The sequence below is a fragment of the Naegleria lovaniensis genome (genome assembly GCF_003324165.1).
Source record: "Naegleria lovaniensis strain ATCC 30569 chromosome Unknown tig021, whole genome shotgun sequence".
In the NCBI taxonomy this organism is placed as follows: domain Eukaryota; phylum Heterolobosea; class Eutetramitea; order Acrasida; family Naegleriidae; genus Naegleria; species Naegleria lovaniensis.
The window spans coordinates 529,694-549,003 of record NW_025407843.1 but is presented as its reverse complement, the minus strand read 5'-3'; the positions used below and the strand labels follow the sequence as shown (position 1 = coordinate 549,003).

At 37.5% G+C, this 19,310-nt stretch overlaps 8 protein-coding genes across 8 annotated transcripts; 3 read left to right on the top strand and 5 right to left on the bottom strand.

Moving 5' to 3' along the window:
- Window positions 1-107: 107 nt before the first annotated feature.
- On the bottom strand, window positions 108-1,953 carry C9374_004681 (uncharacterized protein; the record flags this gene model as incomplete). Its single annotated transcript, XM_044694347.1, has 2 exons — window positions 108-734; window positions 1,360-1,953. 2 exons carry the CDS (start codon window positions 1,951-1,953, stop codon window positions 108-110), a joined length of 1,221 nt encoding a protein of 406 aa, XP_044549023.1.
- A 722-nt stretch (window positions 1,954-2,675) lies between these two features.
- Window positions 2,676-4,154, bottom strand: C9374_004680 (uncharacterized protein; the record flags this gene model as incomplete). Its single annotated transcript, XM_044694346.1, has 1 exon — window positions 2,676-4,154. The coding sequence occupies one exon, from the start codon at window positions 4,152-4,154 to the stop codon at window positions 2,676-2,678; it is 1,479 nt and encodes a 492-aa protein (XP_044549022.1).
- A 790-nt stretch (window positions 4,155-4,944) lies between these two features.
- Window positions 4,945-7,336, top strand: C9374_004679 (uncharacterized protein; the record flags this gene model as incomplete). Its single annotated transcript, XM_044694344.1, has 2 exons — window positions 4,945-5,900; window positions 5,962-7,336. The coding sequence occupies 2 exons, from the start codon at window positions 4,945-4,947 to the stop codon at window positions 7,334-7,336; spliced, it is 2,331 nt and encodes a 776-aa protein (XP_044549021.1).
- Window positions 7,337-7,403: 67 nt separating this feature from the next.
- On the bottom strand, window positions 7,404-8,561 carry C9374_004678 (uncharacterized protein; the record flags this gene model as incomplete). Its single annotated transcript, XM_044694343.1, has 1 exon — window positions 7,404-8,561. The coding sequence occupies one exon, from the start codon at window positions 8,559-8,561 to the stop codon at window positions 7,404-7,406; it is 1,158 nt and encodes a 385-aa protein (XP_044549020.1).
- A 352-nt stretch (window positions 8,562-8,913) lies between these two features.
- C9374_004677 (uncharacterized protein) lies at window positions 8,914-9,928 on the top strand (the record flags this gene model as incomplete). Its single annotated transcript, XM_044694342.1, has 2 exons — window positions 8,914-9,162; window positions 9,260-9,928. 2 exons carry the CDS (start codon window positions 8,914-8,916, stop codon window positions 9,926-9,928), a joined length of 918 nt encoding a protein of 305 aa, XP_044549019.1.
- A 102-nt stretch (window positions 9,929-10,030) lies between these two features.
- C9374_004676 (uncharacterized protein) lies at window positions 10,031-14,200 on the bottom strand (the record flags this gene model as incomplete). Its single annotated transcript, XM_044694341.1, has 1 exon — window positions 10,031-14,200. The coding sequence occupies one exon, from the start codon at window positions 14,198-14,200 to the stop codon at window positions 10,031-10,033; it is 4,170 nt and encodes a 1,389-aa protein (XP_044549018.1).
- An 892-nt stretch (window positions 14,201-15,092) lies between these two features.
- Window positions 15,093-17,981, top strand: C9374_004675 (uncharacterized protein; the record flags this gene model as incomplete). Its single annotated transcript, XM_044694340.1, has 1 exon — window positions 15,093-17,981. The coding sequence occupies one exon, from the start codon at window positions 15,093-15,095 to the stop codon at window positions 17,979-17,981; it is 2,889 nt and encodes a 962-aa protein (XP_044549017.1).
- Window positions 17,982-18,176: 195 nt separating this feature from the next.
- On the bottom strand, window positions 18,177-19,010 carry C9374_004674 (uncharacterized protein; the record flags this gene model as incomplete). Its single annotated transcript, XM_044694339.1, has 1 exon — window positions 18,177-19,010. The coding sequence occupies one exon, from the start codon at window positions 19,008-19,010 to the stop codon at window positions 18,177-18,179; it is 834 nt and encodes a 277-aa protein (XP_044549016.1).
- Window positions 19,011-19,310: the final 300 nt, after the last annotated feature.

The window sequence follows — 19,310 nt, the reverse complement described above, 5'->3', positions numbered from 1 at the left end:
TTGAAATTAGAAGCTTCTGGATACAGTTTAAAAGGAAAGTATGCGGTGTGCTCTGGGACAGTTCTCCTTTACAAAGCCCTTGTTGACCATGCAGTCTTTGAAACATCTCAATAAAACTTGTTATTTTGATTGGGCAATGAAGGTTTTGGTGGTATGACCACTCTCTGAGGAAGGGGCTCTCCAGTAATAGGGTTGCATCCAGTGCTGGAACCCCTCTGATACAGAATATCAGCTCTCACAGCACCTCTATATTCTCGAACTTGATCTTGATACGTTTGTAACTTTCGTTGCTCAGGGTCTAAGGGTTGTTTGGTAATTATGTTATAACTTGCAAGTCCCTTATTTTTCTTCTCGGATCCTAACCGAGCCTCCTGTTTTTGTTTCTCTTTTTCATATTCCAATTCTCGTTGCTGATGAATGGATTGTTCTCGTTCTGTGTGATCTTTTCTCTTCTTTTCTGTAATCTGTTGTCTTCGTGCTATCTCTAAATCCCTCATTGCTCGTTCTTCACCTGCTGAGTCACCATGCAATCGTTTAGCATCGGGAATATATCCAACTGCAGTTTCAAGGATTTCCAAGGGATTAGTACTGGGAGTATGCCTCTGGAAGCCTTCTTTCCGATTGGCAAGCCGGGATCGTTCCAAAGCATGTCTGTCTTTTTCTGCTTGTCTTTTATCCCGATTATTCTGCAGTTGAAGTGTATTAAATTCCTTTTGACTCATGATCCAATATAACTAAATGATGTATATAAATAAATAATAGATGAACACGATGATCTGAGGTTTTAATTTTTTAATTAATTTGGTTCACGTTGTAAAAGATTAGCGGGAAAAACTTACATAATGATTTTAATGGAAACAAGTAATTTCAAAAGATTGTTATTATTTACACTCTAGTGTGGGAGGTATGTCAAGTGATTTGACCTGTAAATGCCAACTTGATATCAAGTCAGCTGGTTGGGTTTGAACGAGAATTAAAACTCATAAATTTGAAAACATCTTTTCCATGTTGGTTACAGATGACCCTCGTCGATCTGAAACGAATTTGAAAAGAGCTGATTCAAATTCTTTGGGAATCAATCCAATGCTTATCAAAAACTCTCGGTCCGATTGTATCTCACATTCGGTCGTTGAGGGTGAAATAATATTCATAGAGTGCTCCGCTCGATAGGAAATGGTTTTTCTCAAAAGTAAGATGGTGATTCCCTTTTCGAGATGTAATTCTTCGTCCATGTGATTCAATGCTTGACACGCTCTCTCAATATCAAAAAAAATCGTTCGTTACTGCTTTTTGGCGATAAATTGCCAGGAAATGAGGAGACACGTTTCGAATTGAATGAACCAAACTGCATTCACACACAGAGACATATAATTCAGACACAATTTCCTGCAGAGTTTCTGCTTGTCTCACACATTCAACACTGTTGAGCGAACTATTCGAATCCGTTCTCGTCGAATGCATTCCACCAATGTACAAGGACTGAGCCTGCAATGCCAATTTCTTAGCCTCACTGGCTGCAAACTCAATGTGTTGATACAAACATTCAGAGGCATCGTTGGAGAGAGGTCTTGTAAAATGCATGATCAAGTCTTTCATTTTACGACAGGCTCCAATAAGGAGAACCTTTCTTATTTCAAAGCTCGTTTGTAGATCGGCCGAAGAGATACCTTTCAAGTGGCTATCAATCACTGCTTGATTATAATTCAAATAAATGCTAAGGCCTTTCTTGGTATTTAGCACTGAAACCTTATTGTTGTTGTGATGATGATTCAGACTGGAATTTGAATGAGCACTTTGAGAAACATCACTGATAGCACTCGAGCAGCTACTGACACGAGTGGTAGCGGATGGAGCTTTACTTGAACATCGGTCCGAAGACGGAGAAGAGGAATATCGACTGGATGTAGAAACCACATCAAAATCATCGTCTTTGTTATGACTAATTAATAACATGTTGTTCTTATTGTATGTACCAGATCCCAAGATGGTATCAACAATTGTTATAAACCCTCGATGTAAGTGGTATCGTTGATCAACGACCGCGTTTTTTCAGTTATTGTAATTCGACCCAAAATTCAAATTAAAAAATTTACTGGTGAGAGGAACTGTGACTCTGTCGCACGTTGGTCTGTCATTGGGATCGATTCAAGAGTTGTTCTTCAATCACCCCTGTTCTTCACAACTTCTGGGTTACCAAACTCGATCAAGTTCAATCTTCAAAGGTTTGCTCTGAAATAACGTTATACTTCCAATGTATGAATGGTTCCGAGAGAGAGCTTTTTCTTTTTGCTAATCTGTTTATCCAATTCAACGCAAGCTCGGCACATATATGTTGAGTGATACATCCGATTGATGATTCTTCATAGTAATAAACTCATGATGATGTATCTCTAAGAACCAAAGATGAATCTCAACAGTGAGCTGGGGTTGATCATTGTTAATCATGGTGAAAGAGAGAAGTCTCCATAGAAACATGAGTATATTTTATCCTATATACGACAATGACATTGAAGGATGACACAATGACATTATCTCTGTGGTTTACTTGGAAAAGAAAGAGAGAGAAAATCGCAGCGTATGGGTTGTACTTAATCAGAGTGACTTAATTTTCAACTATCAAGTCAGTCATTACATGTAATAACAGTTAATGTTGATGTAACGTGTCACACACCATTTTATTCGATATATGAACTTGTGGATGCTTCATGTTGGGGAGATGAGGAATTTGTTTGTAAGCTCGTTATGGAATCTCCTTCCTGAGCAATTCTTTCGACAAAGTTTGACAATGGTCTCGAAAATTCGATATCACTGAATCCCATGTGATTTTCAAGGAATTTCTTCCAATATTCTTCACTCAGCAATTCTTTCTTGCTTGGCAATGGGTTGTAAATATCAATATCGAAAGGATTGGTATTGGCCAATTTTGTTTTCATTTCTTCGAATCGTTTTTGCAGTACCAACTCAATGCCATTATCCAAGTGAAGTTCTTTGGTCACTGTGCGGAATTGACAAATAGAAACACGCTCCTTCACTTTGTTCATAGTTTCCTGACCCAATTCTTCCATGGTTGGACTTCGATAGTAATCGAGAGAGTTTCTTCGTTGAGAGTATTTCTCCAAGACCATACTCGTAGGTCGTTCCAAAGCTGAATTGTTTCTTCGCCGACCAAAGATTCCATTCTTCTTTGGAGGTTGAGGTTGAGGAGTTTCTTGAGGTTTCTTCTTATTGGCTCTACATTTTCGATGCATACGTTCCAATTCTTTTTCCATTTCTGACAATTCTCTCAACAGTATTTTCAAAATGACTGATTCACAACCAAGATTTCCAATTTTTGGGTCATTGAGCAGTTCCTCTTCAGTAATGTACTCTCTTTTACAACTCTCTGACAGTAAGAGCGATAATCTAAATACTTCCAAATTAATCATGTTCAATTCTTGCTTGACAATTTTCAAATCCGTCTCTGTCGTTGGTGACAATCCTGTCGAGTTGACAATTGAGATTTGAGCCAACACATAGGAAACATTTTGAATTTGATGAGGACGAGCTCTCTCAATCAATACGTCCAACAATGCTCTCAATCTTTTACAATTCGAGTAAATGATGACCTTACGCATTTCAAAATCTTGCAAGAGTTCCTTCTTTCTCTCTTCATTGGTTTTCCTCAAATAATAATTTTGAGGTGAAGATGACACTTGATTTGCAGTGGAAGTAGGAGAAGAATTGACAGAAGAAGGAATAGCACTTCCTCCAACAACAACAACTCGATTGGCATTGGTTCGATGAGCATGTTCAGGAGCTGTAGCCACCGAATACGCTCGTTTGGTTCTTCTCGACATGACCGCTTGTCCAAAAGCAACCAATGGATTATTTCCATTTCGAGGAGAACAACTGACAGGATTGGAATTCGTCATGTTCGATGGACAATTGCTGCTTCGTGGCGAAGTAGGTGATGATGATTGTTGAGTGGTTTGAGTGGTCTGAACCGCTTGAGCTGCGACATGATCATTCTGTTCTTGAAAATCACGAGGAGAAAGAGGAATTGGAGGAACGAATGGAGTATTCGTATTATTATAATTTGGTTGTTGTTGAGATGTTGGAGTTGAATTCGGAGATGAATTGGTTTTGAGGAAGGGAAGAATGTTTTTCAAGACCATTCTCGAATTTGAAGAAGAGGTGGTTGTGAGAGAGTGTTTGGACGATGGGGGAGAATTGTTGTTCTTGTTGTTGTTTGTAGTTGTGGTCTAAATATTGTCCAAATGGTTGGAGATGATGATGAGTGGCAGTTGATGCTTAGAGGAAATGTTATTTACAGCTATACAGTATACAGGACAAAATACAAGCTAAAAGACCAACGCGAGGTACTTTTTTTAAAGTCTGCTCTCGAGCTGTAAACAAGCTTTGATGTCTCTGTCAGGTGTCATCTCGTGCATTCACAATGTATCTCGTGGTGGTCCATAATTTTTAAAACCTAATCCAGAGACGTATGAACATGAGTTTTTTAAGGAGATGATGCTATCTCTTCTGGTCAATGACAATTTGAAAGTTATGAGCGAAGGTACACTTGAGAAGTTGGACTTGTCAGAGATTTCCGAAAATGTATTTTTCAATCAGAGCTTAAGGATGATCTCGTTGTTGTGGATCCATCTTCATGACAAGCAGTAACTATTTTGATCTACCCATAGTGATCCTCGTTGAATATCAGAATGAATGTATGTTTTTCGGAAAGACCATGTATATATTGGACAAGCATTGAAAAAGACTCTTAAATGATATCATCTGGGTTGTCCATGTAAATAACAAAGAATTGAATGCCGATATTAAATTTCGAAAATCACAATAGTAACAACACTATTCGAATCAAGATGAAGAGCAGAAAGGTGAAAATGATAAATTTTTTTAATAAAAATTAAATCTTTAAAAATAATGAAAAATATCCTCACGTAAATGTTGAGTCCAAATCATTCCGATCTTCTCCAAGACTCATCCACAACAACAAGAACAAGCTCCTCCTCAGCATCCATAACATCAACCAATATTGGAAAAAGAACGAGAGAATGTCATCATCATTCTTTGGTCCATTCATTCTCGTTAGGGATTCAAAATTTCAACAACGATGAGCGAATAGAACAAGAAATTGAAGAATTTAAGGTTGATCATCGAACAAAGGCATTAAATCTGTTTCGGAAAAGTCTTTCCAAGCATCAAGCCTTGATACAGAAACAACAACGTTCTATGGAGGAATATTCGGAACACTTTTTAAATCATCAAAATAATTCTTTGACCAATACACCAACTCTAAAACAAGAACAAGTAACACTCTCTCAAAAACAAGAAGGAAAACTTCATGTAAAGAAAGAAATAGGAATTTCAAACGTTTCTCCATGCAAGAACATTCTAGCAGTCACTGTATTTTCATCGGATTTATTTAAATTAAATTATACACATTTTGAATATTTGAAGAGTAATAGAATGGCAACGGAACAAGCGGCTGTTACATTTCTGCCATATAAAGATGATGATTTTTCTGTGGATTATGGAAAATATGAACAGTTTTTTGATGATTTAAGTTTTATTGAGAATCAAAATAATTTAGATAAGAAGAGCGAATACAATCAATATTCGCGATATTATTTGGATCTCATGGCAGAAACCGTGTACAGAAGCATGGCCGATAAAATGTTTGACACTTTTGGAGATGATGAAACAGTGTGGTACAAAATGGTACAAGATTTTGTGAATGAATATGAAAATGAATATGGATCGTTATTTCGACACATGCATGAGGAACATGTCAATAGTGAAAGAAAACATTTGTCACTCCAAATGTTAATCATGCTTAATAATCATATTTCAAACTACAGTATATTCAAGCGTGAAAGAGAACAAAAAACGCAACAATGGTGAGTGTTTTATTTCAATTATTTTGATCTGTTGAAACATTGGAAACAATTACCTCAATAGCAATGGATCGTTGGAAGCCATGTGGACCGCTACAGCAAAATCACTCTGTTTCAAATGCATGAAATTCGATTGCCCCATTCACATCTTAGAATACAAGACATGTGCGAGAGATTCCAACGATGCGAGAGTTGTTTTGAAATTTAATGATGAAGAAATTATTGAACGAATTCTCGACAAGTTATTCAAAAAACAACAAGAACTGATTGAAGCTAAACAAATTCTTCTCACTCCATGCTGTGGCGAAAACAAGTGTCATGTCCATTATTATTACATGCAACAATCATCCATACAGGAAGCCAGCTACGACGATTGGACTGAAATCGATAAGGAACTCGCTCTCAATACCATCTACATTTACGGAGAGAAAATTTTGGAAATTTTAAAAGGCTCACAATTATCGTTACATAAGAATGTTCGTCAACAACCCATTCGAGATGTATTTTGCGAAATTGCTCGACATCATCGAAAGCCATGCTGTGAAATTGCACAATTTTTAAAAGATTGGTTTTACAAAAATTCACTCTTGAAGCGACACGTGTCTGAGCCCATCCATGGTGTTTCCCTTTCATTAGAAAAACTTCCAACACTCCGAAGATTGGCACCTTCATTTCTCACTTCACAAGAACAGACACTTCTCAAAACACCAATTCCAAAACGAGTCGATGAAAAGACTGTAAAAAACAATAGCAATCAGCCTGATATTTATAACCCATGTCAATGTGCATTGCTAAACAACGTGAGTGAATGCACATGTGTGAAAAATAGAACCTTTTGCACCGAATTATGCCATTGTTTCACAACAATCAACAGATTCGATCAAATTTACAAGAACAAGCCATGTCCTGGCGGAGACAAGTGTTTTTGTAAACTGTTTAGTCGAACGTGTAGTGACAGTTGTGGAAGCCAATGTCATCCATACAAGTTTACGAAAAAGTTTTTAAAGAAATGTGCGGTGGGCCTAAGTCAAATCGATGGCCTGGGAGTATTTGCTTTGGAAGGCATTGAAAAAGACTCTCTTATTATGGAATATGTAGGAGAGTTGGTATCATATGAAGAGTTACATCGAAGAGACATATTCTGTAAGGTATTTCAATCGTGTTATGTTTTTGACCTTAAAAAGGGTATAGGTGTGGACGCGTACAGAAAGGGAAATGAATCGAGATTTGTGAACGATGCCCAGGGCCCAGTGAAGGCCAAAACAGCAAAGAATAATTGTACCCCCAAAGTGGTATTTGATTCAGAAGTGCATGATTACAGAATTGGTATTTTTGCTCTTGAAACTATCAAGGCAGGATCAGAGCTGTTATTTTCGTACGGTGACAATTTCTGGGATCCCATGCTAAATTCGGATGACGAAGATGGAAGCTTCGAATAGTGAAACAGCTGTCATGCATTCAATAACAATAATTTATTCAGGATTGGTACATTTTTTACAGGCCTTATTACTTCTTTTCTTCATCTTTCTTTTTCAAAACTTCATCTGAATTTACGTTCTTTCCTAAGCCACCAACCAAATCTTGCATGAATTCTTGATCTTCAACAATGTCTTCAATATTTTCATCCTTCTTCTTATTTTGAGCTTCTTCCATAGACATCTTTAATGCTTGTTGCAATGCAGCTTCTTCGTCCAATTCTTCGTCCTCATCGACCATTCCTGCTTCTTGTTTCGAGAGAAGGAGAGCCTTTTCAAGAGCGTCATCGTCCTCCATATCTACATCTTCATCCTCTTGTTGTTGAGAGGTTGCTGTTGTTGGTACTGCAGCCGCTGTTGACGATGTAGTAGCAGTAGTACTGCTTGACGATGATTCAGTTGGTTGTTGAGTAGTTGTTGCTGATGATGATGCTCCAGTTGCTTGCTTTTCTCGTTCTTGTCTTCTTTTTTCTTCTTCCAAAGAGAGACGAATAGCCATAGCCAATTCAGGATCAAGGTTTGGATCAACACCAAAGTCAAATTCGCCACCTCCAGCACCTGCTTCTCCTGCTGTGGCTCCACCTGTTGTTGCAGCACTTACACCGGCACCTCCCATTCCAACAATTGGAGATGAGAATAACATATCGGAGAGAATGTGTGGTCCAGGAGGAATTGTCTCCATTCTAGAATTATCATCTCGATTGACTGCATTAATGAAAGCTTCTAATTTAGCTGTGTTTTCTTGAACTTCTCCAAAATTAACAACATCACAAGCAACATTATTCTTTTTCATACGTAAACCCAACTTGACCAAATCGTCCTTATTTTCCTCAATCGGACTACCCACAAAGATGACCAATCGTCTGTTTGGTGTTCCTTGATCAGGTGCTCTATTCTTCAATACCAAATATGCTATTTGAAGAGCTTTAGAAAATTGTAAGTTTCCTCCAATTTCTACGGATGATAAGCTTGAAAGGAGTTTGCCAAGATCTGTGGTTGGAGCAACTTTAACCGATGGGTTCGATTCGGCCATAGTAAGAACACCGATGGTGGTTTCGGGATTACTTTGTGTTTTACTTCCACAAATCAAGTTAGCGGCTTCTACTTGAGCACCCAATCTGGATGGAGCATAATCTCCATTTCTCATCCATTCAGAATTATCAATACAAATCATACACTGTTCTTTCATTTTACAAGTTGTATATAAATCTATTAGATTATTAATAGGTGGTTGTTTTTGTTGTAGATGTACAAAAATTAATGTTGATCAATCCGATGATGATGATGATTCAAGGTTAATGTTCAAACAACAAAAAGACAGCTGATCCAAAGCTGAGAGTTGGTCCAATTTTTTTTAAAAGTTTATTTTTATCGTCCTTTTCCTTCTCTCGTTTTTCCATCTACAACAACAAAAACTTGGTCTCAACTTAGTTGAACCATCCAAAAAATTATTTAAAAATTATTTGAAAAGTGTTTCTGTTGGCTCTTGAACACTACTGGCAAGCCTTTTCCGCCTTAACTAGCATACCAATTGTCGTAATATGGAGCAAATTATTCAGCAAATTCAATGTCTCGAACAAGCCACTCGTGAGGACGAAGAAAAGATTGAAAAGGAACGTTTCAATCATCAAGAAACTCAACGTCTAAGGGATAAGACTCTTAGGGAGATGGATGAAGTTGAGAAGAGAAATCAAGCCTTATCTGAATCCATACTCCAATTTGAAGTCAATAATGATGGTATTAAATTGGAGAATCAGAACCTTAAAGCATTATTGAAGGAATCAAAAAGTGTAAGTGGTTACAACTGATTTCGGAAATTTGATGATCAAATAATTGTTGTAATATTGATACTTTTGAACACTTGATCGTTACTATTTGTACAAAAAGAGGCTATGGGAATTACAAACTCAACTCGACGAAAGAAAGAAAGAGGTAGATAGCTACTCCTCTCAAGTCGCTCAAAGGCTTCATCAAATCAATGCAAGTCTTGCTGAAAAGGTCAAGAACAACTCCATCAACAATGTCATGAAACAAACGGAGGTCCTTAAAAGAAGACTCACCGAATTGAAGAGGCGAGATGATTTGAGAAGGAAATTGGAGCCATCCTTTGAGGCAAACAAGTTGGATGAAGCAGCCACTCGTTTGGAATCAGAAAGGGGTGAAATTCAGAGAGTATTGGCAGAACAGCAGCAAATTGTTGAAACGAGAAGGATGGAATTGGACAAACTATTGAATGAATTCAATGCCCACTCTGAGCGCTTTAGAAAACTCTCACAAAAAGACTCTAACGACCTGTTCCAACAAGCAAGTGATATCAGTAGTATCACTGCTGAAGATCTCGATGTTCAAGTGCCTGATAGCATCCGTGAGGCTTTGTTTCAATCCAAGTCCGAGCTATTGAGTATTAGAGAAAAGCACGCGGAGGAGGATGCCATGGCTACTACACTCGAACAGAAATTGGAGGAAATGGGTAAGAAAACTCAAGAATTGAACGAAATTCTCAACTCAATGTCATGTTCCAAATGTTCCGTGAATATGGCTCTTACTAACGAATAAAGAGAATCAAGTGAGAAGTGTGAATGAACAAACACAAGGCATGCCTGTCACGAGAGATTAAGAAAATAAATGTTTCATTTGGACAGCCTATTGCAACATGTCTCACCTTCGATTGAATCTCCTTCTCGAATTTCTTCCAGATCGTTGCTTGGCACTTGATTTGATGTTATTGAGCGCTTTCGCTTCATCATCTTCCTCTTCTTCGTCATTCATTTCATCATCGACTTCTTGTACTTCTTCTTCTTCTTCTTCTGGTTCTTCTTCTTTTGCTTGTTTTCGTTTCTTAGGTTTGGAGGGACTAGTCTTGCTCTGCTCTTCATCACTGTTCTCGTCATCTTGATTTTCTTGTTCTTCCTCTTCTTCTTCTTCTTCTTGCTGATCCTTCTTTCGTTTGGTGAACTTTCTTGGCTTTGATCGTTGTAGACGAGGTGGTTTTTTCTCGGTTTGTTCTTCTTCTTCCTCTTCTTCCTCTGCCTTTGATTCCTCGTCTTCAGGCTTTACATTGTTGACTTTTGATTCTTCAGAATCCTCCATGACAAAGTCTGAGGGGCCTTCATCTCCACCAACTTGTTCAAAATCTCCAATTAATTGTGTGAAAATAAATTTCAGTTTTGCATTATTTGGAGGGAGGTGAGCTTTCATCTTTCTAATTTGTTTCAAAAAGTTTTCACATTCGAAAAGAAGATAGTGGTTATTGCTTGGTGGGTCCTTTGTCGCCACCTGTTGAAGTGAATGATTGGTCAACAATTTCATGTAATAAAAGTGCATGAGGACATTTTGTGATTGTTCCACAGAAATTTTCTTGGTATTATCTGGCTTATCCAAACTTAATTCTTGTAAAATTGTAATAAAGTGCTTCTCTGTTGTTTCCAACAAAAAGCCATCGTTCTTCATGTATTGGCATTGTAGATAATTGTGAAGTAATGTGGAGGGGAAGGTTGAAAACTTTTCAAACGGTAAAGTAATAATATTCTGGATAAACTCATAACTGAATAGAGCCTCACCATCAGGATTCATGGATGTGACCCTTTGAACCAAGTTTAACAAAATATCAAAGTAAATCTCTTGTTGGGGTAAGGTGTTCAGAACGGAAGTAATGAAATTGGTAATGTTGAATTTGTAATAAAGCTCCGTGGTTGTCTTCTTTGCTTCTTGATCCTCCTCTGATTGACAATTATTCATGCAGTACAGAGTGTGATTGTAACAAATTTCATTTGTCAATAGAGTCCAAAACATTTGGTATTCATAATCGTCAGAGAAATGGTCGTTCAAATTTTGTATCATGACGATAGCCTGAGAGATGTAGTCCAAATTTGTAATACCTTGACTTGCTGGTGTTGTGGTGCTTGTGGTACCAGGAATAGGCTTCTTTTGTTTGCCTTGAGAGAATAAAATCTTGAGCCTGCCGTTCTGTACAAGAGTATTTACAAGTTGCAGCTCATGAGGATACAATCTGGTAATGATTAATTTGAATATCTCCTCCTTGTTCTTTTGGATCAGATGTGAGAAATCTCTCGATATTAGTGGAAGAAGAGTAGTAAATAATAGATGACTCTCATCCAAACATGCAACCATATCTTTCAAAAAAACCTGTTCAATAGATTGTCCTCCAGCAACGTCTTGTACTTGTTTACGAGCGCCTAAAGACCATTCATAAAATGTGAAGTATGCATTCTTGTACTTGTAGTTTTGACTGTAAATTAAAATGTTGAGAAGTGTATCAGTAGAATGTGGTTTAACGAGCTCCAATTCCTGAATCTTTTCGCTGTAAATTTTTGTGACGTAGAAGCACAGTATTCTATACCCAATAGAGACATCACTCTTACATGCAAATTTGATGAATTGAGAGAATTTTTCCTTCTTCAACTTTTTGGTTCTATCAGCCGAAGCCTCACGAGATTGGCCACCAGTTAATGTTGGTAACACTTGCGCACAAACCTTATCCAATAAATGGTAGAGTAGAGTGGTTTGATTTCTCAATAATGTTTTTTCTAAATGTTGTCGCTCTTCTTCAGCTCTTTCTTTCATGACTGTTTGAACAATGAGAGAAGCATGCTGATTTGTTTGGTTAGCAATAGTTTGTGAGGTGTATGGTTGAAATTCAAAGCTCAGAATTTTGATCAAAAAACTAGCAAAACCATTCGTATCACTAGGTTGGGCCAATACTGCGTTGGAAAAAGCGTCAATAAGATCGGAAATGGTTTGTTTGCATACATTTCTACTGTCTTCAACCTCTTTTGCATCAGGAGTAGAGGTGTGCAACAATTCAAAGTATTCACTGACTTGAGTCGTTAAATTTGTTAAAGCAGGTTCGAATTGATCGAGAGCTTTGGATTTGTTGAGAGCGTTCTTTAGATTTTCTTCAATTATGTCTCTAATATTTTTCATGTCAGAATCTTTTGAGGTTGGAGCAGAGAAAGGTAATGGCCTAGATGGTGACGTAGGAGACTTAGTTGTGGATGCTCCAAGAGGACGATTTGGAGATTTAACAGAAACTGCAAGCGAAGAAGTCGACTTTGGTTCTCCTGCATTGAATCCAGATGTTGGACCAGTTGTAGGTGATGGAATTGATGGAGGAACTGTGCTGCCTTTAGGAGATGTTGAGATAGGACCTTTAGAAGGGGAGAGTGTTGGAGATTTGTTCGTGCTTGAGTTAGTTGATGCAGCATCTGGAATAGTGAGAGGTGTGACAGAAATGGGAGGAACTGACGAAGTCTGTACAGTACTAGCATCTTTTTGTGGTAAAAGGTATCTTTTCACCTTTTCTTTCCTTTCATTGTCAATCTTTTCATGGACAACATTAATGGCATTATTTCCAACATCCATGAGTTTCTGTGTACATGTTTGGAGAGAATTAATTACATGCTGTCTCGAAACGTTCAAGTATGGCTCTTGTCTTTCTACAAAATTAAAAATAAAGTCCAAAATTGCATTGGTGACGTCAGTATATTTTCCAATACTGTTTGTCATTAAAAACACGACAGGAACAATACTGTTTCGCAACAAATCTTCGTTCGTTTCAGAAGAAATGGTAAAGAGCATATCGTACACGATACTAAGCTTTGCGTTCTCAAGAATTTGTGGATTCTTGATCGATTTAAACAGCCAGCCCAATATTGCCCATCTTGGGTTTGTTTCGTGTGGTGGATGATATACACAATTAATATAACGAATCAGGTCAGGTATGACAGCCTCACTTTCTGGTGTTGTAAAGAATTTTTGAGCAAACCATGTTTGATATCTTCGTTGATTTCCCATCTTGACATTACTGATTAAGAATGATATTTGTGTGAACATGTCATGGTTAATTCTGGAATCTAAAATACGAGAGGAAGAGGGAGTACCAAGAATCTTCTGGAAATAAACAACTTCTTGTTGAAATACTAACTTCTCTAACGTATCACTAATCTTGTACTTCTTTACAATATTGTAAAGAACTCTAACTAAATCTCTTCCCATAGATTGGATGGCGTCTTTCGAAATATTGTCTCTAATGATATCCTCTACAAGCTGCAATTGCTTTTTCATTAACATATCTAAACCTTGTCGATCCATGTTGAGAATTTTGATGTCCTCAATCATTCGTAAAAAACTGTACAGTACTCGAACTAGAACTTTAGGGTTTGAGTAAATCCACTCCTTATTTTGAAAACATATGTCAAGAATTTGTTCCACGAGAACCATATTTTTCTTACCAAAGTCACATGTTTTCATATTTTTGATGAGTGCAATAAAAGGTGCTTCAAATTGATCACTGAATTTGATAGACTCGGCCAAAAAAGTTCCAAGTTTTTCTGCTGCAGGTTCCTGAAGCTTTGAAAATTTTGTTTCCACAAACTTTTTCAATTCTTCGGTTATTCCCTTAAAATCGTTGACAATGTGGTTAAATATTTTGGTAAATATCATTAATTGTGTAGGATCTTCGCTTGTAAGAGCAGCATAAAACAATCCAAATGCTGGTACTCTGCTATTGGGTGGATAATTCTTCTCTTGGATTCTACTTATTATAATATTTTCCTCTTTTCGAATGCTCATCATTTGAATGTCTTCACACAAAATTGAGAAATTTTGATGTAAAGATTTATCCCATTCATCTTGCACATCGAGAGGAATGGTTGTCATAATCGCACTCGTAAACGACACTGGCTGAGGTTGGAGTATAACATTCTGCGAGCGGCTTGAGTTTTGGTGCGGAGAGAGTCTGGGTGAAACCATAGAACCTGGATTGTTCACCGGAGCACTCTTCTGAAAAGGATTGGGAGGTGTGTTCATTCGTTTGGTGATGAGAAAATTTGGGTGGTTGTGTCGGGTGGTGTTGTTCTTGTTGTTGCCAACAAATTTGATGTGTGTTGCCGATAGGGTGAAGACGGTGAAGATGGGTGCCGAAACGACAATCAGTAGGAATGATCCGAACTGATACTGAATAAAAAGAGCAATGTCGGTTGCTGTTGGTGGTAGAGAGGATCAAAACCGGTGATGATGGTGCTTTTGGATGAACACAATATTAAAGGGCACAGAAATGATCAACACACAATGGGTTGTTTGGACAATGTGGTCGTGATGATGTTTTTTTGTTGTAACAAAATTTGTCTTCAAACGAAAATTGTTTGGGTTGCTGGGATCCAAAACAAAGACCCAGCTGGAGTCACATTAAATCCCAGCTCTATCATCATTTGGAAAGTAGATGAATGGCTTATGGACCTCATCATCGTCATCATTGGTTTTACAGCTTGCTCAAGTGAGAGACATCGGAGCTAGTCTCTTTTCGATTCATTTACAACTATAACTGTTGTCTCTCAATGTTTAATTGATTCATTCTGAAAACTTGATATTTACAGAGAGTTGACTCTTGGGTTAAAAAGTTGATAATCTCCATGTTCGGGAGAGAAGCCAAGCATGAAATAATCGTTGTAGGCAAGATACCTTACAACAAAAACGCTTCTAGGAAATCATCTCCTTTCCCGTCAAATCTGTCAAGTACACACCAGCTTCCAATTTAAATAATAACCGCGATATGCCAGCAAAATCTCTCTCAAATTTTGTTATTAGCAATCAAAAAACCACAACAACGTTTCTCTTTGTACTGCACTATCATCATCGTGACTTGGTGTTCTTCTCCTTCGTTCGTGTCCACAAAGATAGCAGCCACCCACCCAGCACAAAGATGTCGTTGAGCAAATCACCTGTGAGTGGAACATTTCTTCATTCCAATCATCCTTCATCGATGATAACAACCACCAAAGATATTGATCTGATGCTGCAGGATCAACACACACCACCTACCATCTCCATTCCTCGTTCTCCTCCTTCATCTCCTAGCAGTAAACGTCCATTGAATCAATCTCTGAACGGATCCTTCTTCATGTCCTCCTCATCGAATCAGCAGCAACATGCAACCATAGAATCCTCCTCTTCTCCAAGAGCCAACCACAAGTACAGTCTAAGTGCCGTTGTTCCACCTCAATCATCGCCTCTCTTTGAACCCTCTGAATTTTCCAAGATGAGTCTCAAAGAACAAGCCTTGTATCGCAATGCTGCCAAACAACATCAACAATTGATACAGAATGGTTACATTTCCAGCAACAATAATCCTGTACCAAATGGTATTTCGGAAATGAGCAATCCAACAAGTCCAACGAATAGTCCCAACATGTCCAATCATCAGGGTGGTGGTGGAGGCTTTACAACTCCTGGAAGTCCCACACCACTTCTTCTCCTACACTCCAACACGACCACTACTACCGCTCCAAATCGTGTGCTTTCCTTTCCTCAGAAATTAGAGAGAAAACTCTTCCATTTTCAATCTTCGGGAGAGGATGATCAAGACGACGTCGTTGTTGGACCGAATTATTCCAGACACCCAAAGAACAATGGTGCAAGTTCGTCGAAAATTTTTTTCATTTCCAATTTCTGTTTCAACTTGAGTTTGCGAATACGTACCATGATGGCACTCTTCATTACCTCAGCCATTATTGTAGCATTGTGTGCATTGGGTCTCTCACTCTCGTTTGAATTTTCATTTAGTAATGTTGAGAAATTGAGTGCCATTGATGCGGTTCGAAAAACCTCAAAAGCTCTCCGTGACGATTATAAAATCATTCTTGGAAAATTGTATGAATATGCAGCATGGGACGATGTGTATGAGAGTGTGAAATCACAAACCACTGCTTCAGCGGATGATTTATTGAATACTTACTTTTCGTGTGATTATATGAATAAGATTAATTTGAATTATGTCATGATGTATTTCAAGAATGGAACTTTCTTTAGAGGAACATTGTGTTATTCTGGATATACATTGACAGCATTTCCTGAAGAATTGATTCATTTGGATCATTCCTTCTTTTTCAAAGGGGTGGATATTCCAGAAACGAGAATTAGCTCGTTTTTTGTGCCAAATGTCACCATTCAATCATTATTTGAACAAAGTGGTTTGATTGTAAATTCGAACACGTTCGACAATCATTCGAATGCATTGATGATCACTGCTCAACCCATTCAACCCACTGATAACTCGGAAACGAATGGACTTTTAATATTCGCTCGATATTTAACTCACACTGTTGTGAATGAAATTGCTCAACGCACTCAACTCTGCACTACCATTTTCGATTTGACCAATTCCAAAGATGTGAGTGAATTAATGTCCTATTTCAATGTGAAAAGTGGAACTACTTCTACTACTTGGTCTACTACTACAACAAATTCACAATTATTGAATGAATACCTCTCCACAAAATCCTATTCCAACATTTCCATCTCTGATTCATGGACATTGGATGATCCCTTTCAAATATCAGCACATCCCATACAAACATCGAGTCAACGATTATGTTACAAGGATGATGTTACGGCCACACATCTTTCATCGTATAAACTCTTTAAGGATTATAAGGGACAGTATTCCATGATTATTCGAACAGATTTTCAAAGAGATTTGTATCAATTAGGATGGAATTCTTTTGCGTATACAACCATTACTATTTTAGCACTCGTGGTGGTCATGACCGTTGTGGTACTTGTATTTGTGGAATTGGTTGTTTTACAACGAGTGTTAAAAATTGGAAATTTTGTAAATATTGTCACACGAGACAATGATACAAGTCGAAGAATTCCGCATCTAGGAAAAGACGAATTAGGAAAACTCTCAAAAGATATTAATCGCATGTTAGAGGCACTTGAAACGTCACATGCCACTCAACTCAAAGATTATGAATTGATGCAAACATTGTTGGAAAGAACAGCACTCGAGGAAGAACAAAATCGATGTATCATGAATAGCATTCAAGATTTTGTGGTCAATATTGAATGCACGACTGGAAAAGTCATCAATTTGAATGCTTCCTTTGAGAAGGCTCTCAATCGAAAATTTAAGAGAGAATCCACCCATGGAGGGATTTATGTCAATGAATTCATGACCGATTTTGGAGAATTACAACAAGCATTGGAAAAATTGGAATCTCTCTCCCTCACACAGGAACCATTTCAAACTGAATTTACAACAACTTTGGGAGCTAAATATCCAGTGAGTTTGACTGTGAAAAAAACGAAAATGACATTACGAGAAGGTGTGATTGGTTTTACGTACATTATGGTCATGAAGAATATGAAGGAGCAAGTGGAATTGCAAACCATGTTGTCACGACAACAGGAACAACTCGAGGAAATTCAAAAAATTCAACAATTTGATCAAGTCATGGCCGATGAAGAGTTACGAGCAAGATTTAAGGAATTTACCATTCAGGAAAGAAGTTCTGAAAACTTCCTCTTCTTGGAAGATGTTGAATATTACAAGTCACTTTCGAAATCTACAGAGAGAGCCAAATTGCAACAAGATATCATTCTCAAGTATTTATTGCCAGACTCGCCGCAACCACTTAATATTTCTCAAAAGATTCTTCATGCAGAATCCAAGAAGATTGTTTCAGGTTATGGTCAACTCGGTTTATTTGATCGTTTGGAGACCTTAGTGAAAGCCATGATCTTGGATGACACCTTCCGAAGATTTATGGATCAAGAGCAAAACAAATCACCCCGTACCGACAGTCAATAATCATAATAATAATTAAATTAAGTTTGTGTATTTGATAAGAATGAAGAATCTCTAATAGGACGCTCTATGGAGTGCCTCTTGCATGACATTCTATTGCCGCAAAATCAAAATTGAATGATGACTCGAAAAGTATTACGCGTGAGCATATCCTTTGCTCAAGGAAGTCGCGATACATCATTTAAAACTGAAACTTCTCTAACCTTTCTGAAATCTATATTGCTGGTATTGGAAAATGACAGAAACTAATTGCCAAAATGAAAATTCAGGCCAATAAAGACTTGAAATGTAAATCATGGACCGCTCGGATTGCCAAGTCAGAAAATCTGATAATCTCATCTCTCCACTGGTACGAATGACAATATCTGGTTCACTTTTCGTTAAGAAATACGTGTCTAGTAATTGGATATCCGATTGGATGTGATGAGAAGAGGTTTCCTTAGAGTCCTGAGTAGCTGCATTGTCACAATGACATTGTGTAGTATTCATGGTTGATGATTGTAGTGGCGTTGACACGGATTCAGAGAAGCATGACTCTAATTGTTGTTCCTGTTGCTGCTGATGTTTCACATGGTTTGAGCATGTTAATTTTTCTGTAATATATTTTGTCATTGCATTCTCAATTTCAAATGTTGAAGTGTATGGACAACATAAATTTAAAATCAATGCATCATCTCCATATTTGCTATTCACTTGATTGGAATAATCAATCGCTTTCTGAGCACTCTCCTGTACATATTTTGGAAATAATTTAAAATCTCCCAATACTCTCAAAATTACTCGATACCTATGAATAAATGATTTCTTTTTTGTGACCATGTCTTTAAACCTCCGATCCATTAAATCCATAATATTATCTACTTCATGTTTATCTCGTTTAAAATTATCAATTGAAAATGCATATACTGTGACCGTCTTGACTCCCAACATTTCACACCAATTCAAACACTGTTTCAGTTTCTTGTATCCGGACCGATGACCTTCTTTTATAGGAATATTCTTCTCTCGGGCCCATCGTCTATTTCCATCCATGATGAAAGCAATATGTTTGGGCAAAAGTCGGTTGGTTTTTGGATCCAATCGGAATATTCTTACAATGAGTGTAATGATACATTCATAAATCCAAGTAAGCCATGAAGATAGGATTCGGAATAAGCCTTTTTTCTTCTTCCGTGTTGATGACGAGTATGAATTTTCAGTTTTTTCATCATCAATGGTCGTTGTTGAAATTGTTTTCATTATATAGTTCAATAAAGATGATGATACTAATAATTGGTCGTGGGTGGTTGGGTGAAACAAAGAATTTATCGGAATGAAAAGATGATGAAAAGA